The 12,409-nt window shown below is 26.3% G+C and overlaps 1 protein-coding gene across 1 annotated transcript; it reads right to left on the reverse strand.

Annotated features, from left to right (window-relative positions):
• Window positions 1–632: 632 nt before the first annotated feature.
• Window positions 633–5,619, reverse strand: LOC145844057 (uncharacterized). Its single transcript, XM_082951394.1, has 4 exons — window positions 5,562–5,619; window positions 3,301–3,381; window positions 1,940–3,004; window positions 633–1,293 (listed from the first exon to the last, which is right to left on the reverse strand). Exons 1-4 carry the CDS (start codon window positions 5,598–5,600, stop codon window positions 1,129–1,131), a joined length of 1,350 nt encoding a protein of 449 aa, XP_082807520.1. The 5' UTR covers window positions 5,601–5,619; the 3' UTR covers window positions 633–1,128.
• Between the last annotated feature and the right edge of the window lie 6,790 nt (window positions 5,620–12,409).

Raw genomic sequence — 12,409 nt, forward strand, 5'->3', positions numbered from 1 at the left:
AAACTCAGATATAAATCAAACTTAAACATTATAAAAAAAAAATCAATAAAATTAATTCAGCAGGCAAAATTAATGAAAAAAGGAATATAAAAAGAACAAACGAAAAAAGTCACCTGCAATAAAAAAATGGCAAGTATATTTAATGAGAGTATTAAAAATTTAAAGCTAAAAGTCATGTAAATGAAATGATATTTAAATGACAGTAAAGAAAAAAGCTTTATATTTATTTTGAGTAAGTTTGTAACGTATAACTTTATTAATGCAATAATTTTGAAATTAAGCTAAAAGCGTCTTTTTTATTGTAGTATTATTACTATTTAGAGTTTTATATAAACTAAGGTTAAAAAGTTGTTTTATTGGTTAATGAACGTTGAAAAATATAGTATTTAAATTAAGTTGTGCAAAAATAAACAGTTTTCAAGCTTGTAAAAACTAATAAAGCTTTCAATGACATTAATGAAGTATAAAACTTATAATAGCAAGTTTTCTTAGTAAAAAACTGAACTCAAAGATAATTAGAAAAAAAAAATATTTTACTCAGTTAATTTTATTTACTTTTTTTAATAAACTTACTTTAAAAGAAAGCTTATTTTTTAAAGCCAAAAAATATGCTAACAAAAAATGTGTAATATCAAATAAAAACAGCTATAAACTATTCAATCTAAAAGCTTAGCTTTGGCAAAACGTATATACACTTACACTTATTGAGCACCTTTTTTAAAACAAGTTCAAATGAACTGCAACATATTAAAAAGCAATGCTATATGCAACAAAACGTTGAAACAATTGGTGTAATTTAAACAGTAGAAAATAATCTCAAAAGATATTTAAAACAAAAGTATACCAAAAACTGTAGTAAAATAAATGAGAAAAATTAAAAATAAACTTTTTGAGATTATGGAAAATAAATCTTTCTGATGCACACAAAAAATTACTTCTTAGTAAGTGCAGATGTTATAAAAATTCCAAAATTTTTTATCTGTGAATCAAAAATTTTGGTATTATTTCAATAATACTCATCCAAAGTAAAATAAAAATTAATTAGCAGAAACAACTTTTAAAAAATCTTAAAACTCAGTTCTGCAGTTGACAAATATAATAAAATTTTAAAAAAAGTTTATTTTTAGTTTAAAATTCATCAAAGTTCTCGTTGAACGAATAGTTCTGGTTGTTTATGGACTTGTATTTTTTCTTGGTTGAAAACTTCCTTGCAACGTCGTAGAACGAAGTCTTGGCAAAGTTGCTCATGTTCCTCAAATTCTCCTTGAGTGCTTTGTCATCAAATTTGTTTTTCTGTAAAAACAGAAAACATTTGAGTAAAAATGCACAGGATTATTGAGAAAAGTTTTGGAATTTAACAAAAAAAGTTCTATTTAGAATGAGTGTGTGATTTTCACTTGATAATTAATTATATCTAAAAATAATTATAACACATTTTATTTTTTATAAATCAAAAATTTGTTTACTGTAAAAATTAAAAAAAGTTTAGTTTAAATTTAAATCTCTTAAGTAGTAAAACTTAACTATTATGGCTCTTTTATAACACGAACAAACTTAATAAAACATCATCAAAACTTATTATAGGGTTGTCAAAGATTTTTTGAATAACTTCCCAGTATGTCTTAATTTCTTCCACGTTTTTTAAAGAACAAGTTTTTTGAATCATTTTAATCAAAAAGTAAATCTAAGGTCTTAAATATTATAACAACATTGGAAAGATACTGTAAAGCTAGTACTTTAAATATGTTTTTCAATAAAAAAAGTTTTTTTTGATAATATTTTTTTCTATATGATAGATTTTTGATTGAACAAAATTTCGTTACTTTACATGTTAAAGTTCTTTAAATTCAGGTTTGTTTTTCAATATTTCTCAAAATTCAAGTTTTTTTGGCCACCCAGTTAAAAAAAAATTTTAAACTTATCAAAACAATATACAAACTTTATTCTTCTTATCAGCTTTCATCATTTTCTTCATCTCAGCCATGAAAGTCTTGTTCATCTTCAGTTCCTGCAAGAACTCCTGGCACGACAACAATTGAGCAATCTTTGTGTCGTCAAGGTCACTAATGCTGCCTCTGGTGGCAGAACCTGAATCACTGCGCCCCCTGCTTTCAGTGAAACCTGAGGGTTTGCTATGGTAATCAGGAAAGGACTCCCTGACCCTCAGGAAATCCTCAGGTAGGGCCCCAAGCATGGGTGGGTTCCAGTCCCTGTATTTACTTTTTGGAGGGTCCTGGTAACTTTCTCTGAATGGGGACTTTTTGTCAATACCATACCTGCTGTTGTAGTCAAAACCGTCACCCTGGTATTTCTGAACAGGGGAAGTTTTGGGTCTTGAATTAATACTGTACCCGTTGTTTAAGTCGAAATCTCTGTGGCTTTGAGACTTGTAAGAAGGCGCCTTTTCCCCATACTGAAAACTGCTTGATTTTTCAGCCCCGTATTGGAAATTACCAGCTCTTTCACCAGCCCCATAATGAAAGTTGTGGCCTGCCGAAGTGCTAGGGTAGCTCTTTTTGATTGGCAACTTCTTCTCTGCAGGATAAAAATCTTTGGATGAAGACTGGTGGTGATGTTGGGGGCTTGGCTTGTGTATGTAGTTGTTGTGTGCGGAGTGATTGAAACTCCTCCGACTGCTTTGCTGTGGCGAGTAACTCTGATGGGGTGGGTAGTAGCTCGGAGGTGACCTTGGCAAGGGGGGAGGCGGAGTGAAGTCATTGAAATCTCTGTTAGGGGTGTTTTCCCTTTTAGGAGAATACTTGTTTACTGTGTGGTACAATTTTTTCTTTTCCCTGTTACCATGGGCACCAGAATGAGGAAAATGGGTTTCCTCCCTTCTGACTGGAGGGGAAGGAGGCCTCCTCATTGGGGGAGAGTCGGAGAAGAAGGTGCTTCCCCTACTAGGAGTGTTTTGTTGTTGGGTGCCGCTTGTTGATATTTGTAGTAATTGGTCAATCGTGGTCTCGACGTGGCCCTTGTTGGTCCTCAGTACGCACTCAATAACCTGTTTGTTGTAAATTAATAATTTTTTACTAGTTGTTTTCATATAAAACTTAACCATTTGTTAATTAATCAAATACTCATGGTAAACATGGTTAAATTACATACTATATTTAACTAAAATACTTTCTTAGAACTTATAAAAGAAAAATTTGATTAGACAATTTAAAAATAGTACAATACACATTCAAGTGTGTTACCTGTTTGTTTATTATCTATTGTTTATGATGATTACATACAATATTTATTTACTAAACACCTTAAAACAACCTGAATGTTGATTGAAAATAAATTAAGTACCTGTTTGTCAATGGACGGGAACATGACCATGAAGTCCAACATGGCCTGTTTGTAGTCCAATGTGTGAAATTGGTCGTCCATCTGTTTATTTTGTTTAATTCTAAAAAAAGAAAGTGAATGTATAAATGAAATATAAAAAAAAAGAAGTTTTTAAAGTTTATTTGTTTGTTTTTTAAAAATGGTCTGTTATGTTTTTAATTATAAAGCTGAAAAAAGTTACATGTTTACTTAAAGTTATTTGAAATTAGACTGCTCTTATAACAAAACGTTTCAAAACAATTTTAATTCTATTTATTATACTTTGATTAACAAGTTTGAAAACTAAAAAAGCTGCTAGTACATCATAAGTTTAAAGTTATGAAAGAAATCTATGAACACTTTCTCAATAAAACTTCAATAAAAATTCTTATGCTGAAAAATAAAAGTCCTAAGTGAATTTTCAACAAAAAAAATAGTAGAAGGCGCTGTTTAGCACTAGTTGCTGCTGTATAGGTTTGTAAATTGATAATTATAATTGTTCAGTTTTAGTTTGTTTGTGATGTAAGTTGTGGTCTACCAGATTCAAATGCCATATTTTAGAAAAACAAGTTTTGTAAACTGTAAGTTTTTTAAGGTAAAGATATTCTCAAGCTAATAAAACGTCACAGAAAAGAGCAATAGAAACTAACTTTGTATTAACTTTGTATAAAATTATTATTTTTTTACTTTTATTACCACAACCACTTTTAAAATAAAAATTTAATAAATTTAATAAATTTGCACAGATATCTGCTTTATTTTTGTAAAAGTTAATTTTTTCTAAGAAGTTAATGTGGTTGTTTTAACAGATATAAAGTAAATTTTGGAGACCTCACATAAAATTTAACACTAACACAATTATTCAAAGAGATTCAAGTAATAAAATATAGGTTTCCTTATTAGAGTTTATGCAAACTTTTTTAAACTATAACACAAGTTGTTGAATTACAGATATCTAAATTCATTATGTATATAACAAATACTTTTAGTAGAATGAACTAACTAATCATACCTAATTTTTTTTTAGCAATAGTAGGTATATGTAATACTGTGTTTTGTTTAAAATTTATACTTGAAAAAAATTTAATGGAGTATTTTTTTTTTATATTCACACTTAGTGATTAAACTATTTGTAATTTTGATAGAACAACATAAGTAAAAAATACTTAGTTTTTTATTTGATAACAGGTACAAAATTACAAATATCCAAAATTTTTTAGATCTTTCAAAAAATTTGAAAAAATAAAATTTGCATAAGCTTTTCTAATCAAAAGATTTTTTTTGGAAACTTTTACTTAAACCTTTATTAAAATGTTATTGAACTTTCTAGTAACTGAAATCTTAGTTTTTGTACCACTACTAATTTGATGAAAAGTTTGCAAATTTGTTAAATATTAAAATATCAGAAGTCAGCATAATTTAAGGAAGTGTAAAAAAAAACTATAAGTAAAACTGTGTTTTCTTTAAATCATTCTTTATTTAAACAATTACTCATTACTACTTTAAAAGCAGTACTATTGCTAAGCTAAACTTTTAAGAATAAAAAAAATAATATTACTTTTAAGGAAAATTATATAAACATTTTTTTAGTTTTAGACTACTTGCAAGCTACCAACTTTAAATGATGTTAAAAAAAATTCATACTTATTCTAAACCTATCTCATAAATTTAAAATGTATAGTTTTTTGAAGGGTATGAATAACAATAGCAATAAATGTACTAGTAGATCTTCAGGTCATGTAGTCAAATACTTTAGTAGAAAAATAGTGCACAAATAGTCATTAATAATGAAATTAAAACAAATCTAAAAAATATTATATATTATACTACTTAAAAGCAATTAAGTGAATTAAGTGCTCATGAAGTTATTCATAATATAAATGGTAAAGACAAACTTATGTTCAAGTAATTGTTATATTTTAAGTTTATTAAAATAACGTTAAAGTACTGTTACTGTCATCAGTCATAATTTTATGTTCTTATATTGAAAACAAAACTGAAAAAGGACACACATAAAATTAATCTTAAATCAAAATAAATATTTCATATTTTAAAGTTTATTAAATTTTAGCTTTAGTAATTACTTTATAAAAGTATACAGCATTTTCTTATGGTAAAACATTATACACCTTATGTATTAAAGTATTTACAAACTTTGTCTATAACTACTTCATTTATAAACATTTAATAAAGATTTTGAGTAATTGACTAAATCATGTCACACCATCATATTCAGAACTAACATGTAAGTACTTAAGACCTTTTTTTTTGCTCTTCTTCATCAACTCTAGTGTAAGTAAGTGTAATATCTAGTGTAAATTTCAATTTGTGACCTCATGGCCCCTTTGCTGCTTATGGCCCCCAAGGGGTTGATACAAGGCCACTTTAAATAGTTATAGTTATTTAGTATTCAATAAAATTTCCAAAAACACCAATAAATATAAGGATAAGTGTGTGTGCATTATTTTGAAATTGTTATTTGCTTTATTATTCAAAAATATAATAGATGATTGTGTTAATTCAAAATTTAGTGTGTACCTTATGCGGATGCATACCTTACACGGATAAGTACTTTTTAAAACGTGTACCTTATAGATGTATTTATTTTTTAAAAGCACATTATTATGTTATGGTTTAGAGCAGGGGTGGGCAGGTCAAAGAGAAATTTTTTATTTGTTTTATAAAATATGTTTAAAGTATATTTTTTTTTAACAATTCATTAACAAAATAAAAAAAAGCCAATAAATTTTCCTTTAAAAGTTAACACTAAAACTTAATTTTTTTTTTGAGAAAATTAAAATATTAAACTGATTGAAAATAAAGATTTAATGCGGCTCAGGGCCGCAGTTTGCCGAGCTCTGGTTTAGAGCATAAACTTATTGAGTATGAATACAGTTTCAGTTTGATATTGGTGCAACACCGCCTTAGTTAATTACCATTTTTTGTTTCATGATAAAAAAAAAACATCAGTTTCAAACTCTACTTTGTTCAAAAATAAACATTTTCTGGGAAAAAGCAAGTATAACACACCATATGTAATTTACTTGACCCTTAAATGTTCAATTTTTAAACAACAAAAAATTATGAAAACAACCTTAAAAAATTGTTTGGTTTGAAAAAAATAAAAAGGTTGAAGTTTTAATAACAAAAACTACAAAGTGTAAGAAAATCATAGAGCTCAAACCCCCATTGTTTGTTAAGATAAGATAATAACATCTTCCATAATACACTTGTTCATTTTTTTTACAAAGAGGCAGGGTTTCCAGCTTGCAAGAAAAAGAGAATTCTTAACACTATAAGAACATTTGTGTGTTTTAACTTAAAATAAAAAGATTAAGTATTTTTGGATATTCTTATCTCAACAATAGCAACTATACTTTAATTAAAACCATATTTGTGAGTGTCATTTTTCTTTTGTTCTTCTATTTGTTAAGGAAGACTGCTTATGTTCAACTCTTACAAAAAGCTTATCAGTTTTAAAAACAAACTAACAATAAAAACGTTTAACATTACATTGCATTTGTATTTAATTGACTAGAATTTAAATGTACAAGCCAATTATAGACTGATCTTGTTTATTTTTTCACTACAACTTTTTTTATTTTGTTCAAGTTATTCATTCAGTAAAGTTTTCTGGATAGAGCTATTTGGGAAAGTACCACGGAAAAGACTTAAAAAAAAAGCAAGGCAGTTAGAAAAACAAGTTTAAAGATTTGATCTTTTTATAGCTAAAATTTTTAACTATAGCATATTTATAAATTACTAAGCTAAGTGTTTTTTAAATTTAATAAATAATTATAAACAAAAATAATGTTAGCAATGCTTGAAAAGTAATATTAGCCCGTACAGTATGTTCATGAATAACATTTATTTATTATCTTTACTGTATATCAGCTGAAATGCAAGCAAATCTTTTGGTTACTAAAATTAGTCGAAAACTTTCAAAAAATTAAATCAATCAGCTAAATAGTTTAACGTCTTAATATAGCTTAGAAAAAATCTAACGTTGTTTGTAAACGGTTTTTATAAGTAGAAATAGTTAAATTAAAATACTTGTGTGTAGCTTAAAGTTCAGAAGGCATAGTTGCCAGTTTTATACGATAATCAACCACACAAATCGTTTAGTATGTAATTTTAGGTAAAAAAAACAGTTTATTCAGTACTCAGAGTTAGAACTCTTAGTTTTTGAAATACTAACGAATCTATTGAAAGGCCTTTTTCAACACCCAGCTATTTTACTTTATGGACTACATTTACGATATAAAACTTAAAACTTTTTACTGAATTCAATAACGACAGTAATTATAAAATAAGGGTAAGTTTCAGTCATTTTTAGAGACTTCAAAATTTCAAAACACAAATGTTTTTTGTTCTTTGGTTTCAAAGCATATTTTGTATATGATTTAATAGCTAAATGATAGAGCTAAAATAGGTTACTTTAAAGTTTGGGTTTATTGGATTGGTGCTAAAGTTTTAAAAAAGGGGGACATCTTGGTACTTTTAGTCCTTATAAACATATATGAAAAACTACATTGATTTTTTACTTAATATATTTAACTATTAATTAATGAGTTTACTTCATTACTTGGTGATTTTTTTTTTTTGAAATACAAATCAAAATTTTTTGATATATAGGCCATTTTGTTTTTTTAGTTTTGGTCTTTAATTATGATCTTATTGCTTGGTCGAAAGATAAGTTTTTAAAGAAATTCTTAATTCACTGAGTAATTAAGATATTTATATTAAATATTTTTAAATAATCTAAAATGCTTGTTATAATATTATATAAAAATATGTTGCAAGAACTAATAAAAAACACAAAAGGCTCTATAAATGCGTTTTAATTCTCGCAACATGTTTTTATAAAAAGATTAAAATAAGCATTTTAATTTAAAATACTTAATAAAAACATCTTTTTACTCAGTGAGCCAAGAATTTCTAAAAAAAACTTATCTTTTGACCAAGCAGTAAGACAATAATTAAAGATCAAAACTGAAAAAAAAAAAACAAATGGCCTATAAATCAAAAATTTTAAGTTTATATAAAAAACTAATATTTACAAAGTAATATAGTTAATTTATTAATAAATATTAACAAAACTAGTAAAAAATGTATGTATTTTTAGAGATATGTTCCGAAAACTAAAAAAATCCAAAACATCAAACTTTTTCTATGGGTTCCAGCACCAACTCAATAAACCCTAATTCAAAAACATTTTTTTTAGCTCTATCAATTAGCTAAAATATTCTATAAAATATATACTTTAAAACTAAAGAATAAAGGAGTTATTATTATTAGGCTAAGAAAAACAACTCAAATTTCACCTTAAACTAGAATGGCTGTTGTATCATATAAGTATTTCAGTAAATAAGTTAGTTTTATATAGCTTAAAAAAAATAATTTTTAATGTATCAGTTTAAACTGGGTTTACCAAACTTTTTTTCAAATAATTCCCCTTTAAAGAAATTAAAATAGCTATGGCCCCTCCAACTCAAAAAAATATTCAGTGTAAGTTTCAAAACTACCATTGAAACACTTAAGACTTTTTTTTTGCTTATCATCATGAACTCCAGAATATCTAATGTAAGTTTGAATTTATGACCTCACGGCCCCCCTGTGGCCCCTTTGCTGCTCATGGCCCCCTAAATTTCTGTTATGGCCCACTTTGGGAAACCCTGGTTTAAACTGACCGTAACCTTTTGACCTGGTGTTTCCTAACAAAAAAGTATCATAAGTTCGAAATTTCGGAGCTACTAACATTAAATTAAGGTTAAACATTTTTAGTCGTTAGAAAAGTGTTTCCAAAACTCCCTTTCAAAATCGCTTCTTTTATAAAGTTAAAAAAGATCACCTCCATACATTACAAGCCCCAGAACATCTAGTGTAAATTTCAAAACTCCAGTAAACTATAGGTAAGTCTTTTTTTTTTCTTTTTTCGAACCCAAGAATATCTAGTGTAAGTTAGCCGCTTTACTAGTTATACAAGTTATACAAGTTTAAGGTACGCTTTAATGGCCAAAGTTATTTCAAAATATTCCCTTTTTGGAATATTTTCCCAAAATTGAAATACTTTTCAACTTTGGTCCTTTACTAGTAATTGCCCCCGACTTACTGAATTCGCCCACTTTGGTAAAAAGCCTGCATTAAACTATGCATTTTATCTAGCTTCAACATTTTTTTGCCTACTTACACTTTACTACAGAGCGTTTATATGTGTTCAGCTTGATTACAGAGTTTTTAATCAACTAATTTCAGTTAAATGTTTTTTACTAAGTAGACAGATTTAAAAGGGATATTACAGTGAATTTTAAATGCAATCTCTTCTTAGTCACCTAATAACTAAGACGAATTTATCTACACCTGGCCAGTATGATAGCGGGCCACGATGAGTCAAACTCTAGCAATTCAAATTCAGATAATTCAATTTTAACAATTGTTAATTATATTTAAATTTTTTATTATTTTTTTTACCACTGTCAAACTTTAAACTAAAACTACGTGAACGTTTTTATAATTTACATAAATTTTTGAGATTTTGCCCTTTAAAACTTTTTATAAAAGTTTAAACTGTCGGAATCTGAATTGTTGTATTTTGAATATGTAACTAATTGCTTGAAAACTTTTAATGTTGGGATTTTTTTTAAAATTTGATTTCTGCAAAAAATAAATATATTTACGAATAACAATAATTTGAATCTAAAACAAAACTGTGTATCTACTTAAAAATTTGTATTTATTTACTGACAAACAGAAAGCTTTAAAATAGTAAAGCATAAATAACTACAAGAAAATTTTAATTTGTAACTTGTTTAAAAAAATAAGTAAGATTTTAAATAATTTTTACTGTTTTATATGATTGTTGTAATAAAACAGCAGCTGTAGTCATTTACAAAACTTTTTCGTTATTGTTTTTTTTGTTTTATTTTATTTGTTTGACGACGTTTCGCTGAAAAAAGCTAATCAAATACAAATAAGCTGATAAATAGTAGTTATTTCATAAATACTATGTTTTATTTTTGTCTTTTTTTTAGTCGTTCTGTTCTTATATTTCAGCCTTTTTGATACTGGTGAGCTTTTTTTTAGCAAAACGTCGTCATTCAAATAAAGTAAAAACTATAAAATTGTGCATTTTACTTCTTTATCAGAATACTTGTAGTTTCTAAATATTAATTTAAATTAATAAAAGACTATCGTAACTAATATTTAAAAAATTAATTAATTTATAAAGTTTTTTGGTTAAAACACATGATATTTAGTTTAAATATTGTAAAAAACAATTTAAAAGTTTTTAGCACCAGTAGTTGAACAGCTAGAAATGTTTATAACTTTTATGTTCTCAAAAACAAACTGCAGTATCAATTCAACGCAGTTTAGTTAAAAAAAAAACATAAAAACTACAAAAAATGTATAAAACATTGACTTTGAATATACAATTATTGTTTGTTTAATTAGAGAAACATGTATGAAGACTGTTTTAACTTTTTAATTTACTGTATGACTTAAAAAGTTGTTAATTTTGTAGACTATATTGTAAAATGTTATAAAATTGCGACGTATTAAAAAAAAAAAGGAAAATAAAAAGTTTTATTAAACTTAATTTCAAGATTAGGTTACAACTTCGAAAAACTTCAAAACAACATCTAGCTTAATTACACTTAGTAGTAAAAAAACGTCTTAAAGTTTATTTTTTTACGTAACGCATACACACATGAAATTTTAGATATGCAAGAATCTATCACGTTTGCATATTGCATAGCCGCCTAAGCTTTTTAAATATTTATAATTTTACATACTTTTTTTTATAGATTTTATTTAAAATTTATAGTAAACTGTAGTTAGAAATGTATTCAATATACTTAGATTAAAAAAAAAAACACTTTAGAAATCTAAGCTTTAATTCTTTTTCTTTAAAATTACTTTAGAATTGAAAAACTGTTTACATAGAATTCTAATTAATTAAAAAGTTTTCACAAAGTAAGAACTAAAACCTGAAAAGTAAAAAATTTAATAGTTTAATAAGTTATCTCATGTGCTTAGAATTGAAAGAGTTGAGTTACGTTTGCAACTATGTAATACGTTTTTAAAATAAATAGCTAAAAAGTAAGTTAGTTAAAAACTGAAGGCAAAAACTAGAAACATTTTTTTGTACTTCAATTGTAAATAAAACTTTATCTTAAAGTAATGAATGCTTTGATAAAAAGAATCATTTTTTATCTTAATAAAGTGTGGTTAGTCAAAAAGTATTTTTGTGAAGTTTAAATTTTTAAGGTTTTCACCCTTTAATTAATTCCGATTCGAACAAAAACTACAATTTAAAGCAGACTAACAAAGTAGAAATAAAATAAAGTATGCATCATTTAAACTGTAACCATGGCATCCTGCATACAAGATAAAAGTTCTACTTACATGATGTAGTTAACATGCAGTTTTGTTTACATTTTCTTATTTATAATATTCGATCAGATTTGTTTATTATTCTAAAATATTTTTTACAATAAAGATTTGATCACATCACTTCGATCGTCAAGAATGAGATCCGGGTTTCGTTGATGTAGAAACTCGTCAGTCAGTTGAAATAAGCTTTTCGGTTGCGACTGATGAGTCCTAATAAGAACAAAAAACAGGTCTCAGTCTACCGAAAACTTGTTGTCTGATGATCTGATTGTCACAATCAAACCTTCATGTTAACACACATGTAAGTCAAAGCTTCGGTTCTAATACACCTTCGCCGACGCTTTAATTGTTTCGTTTTTTGATCTTTTCTTAAAACTTAATGTATCCAAAATATTCAAATACAACTAGACTAGATATTTTGACATAGTAGAATTTTATAAAAATTGCTTTAAAACCTTTTGTTTTGAGCTACTCTGTCATGAAATATATAATAAGTGATAAAATGATTAATGTTGTAACATTGTTTAGTTTTAGTTTTATTGAGATAAATAAGTATAATACATTTTTTATGTGACGCTTATTGTATCTGACTAGCTTTAACAAATAAGCTTTGAACACTAATTAACTTAAATGACAGAAACTTTTTTGTTGACTATCCTATACCTTCTAGGAATAACTTTTATTATTTAATTTTTTA

The sequence above is a fragment of the Thalia democratica genome, chromosome 9, assembly GCF_965202585.1.
Source record: "Thalia democratica chromosome 9, ktThaDemo2.hap1.1, whole genome shotgun sequence".
Classification (NCBI taxonomy): Eukaryota; Metazoa; Chordata; class Thaliacea; order Salpida; family Salpidae; genus Thalia; species Thalia democratica.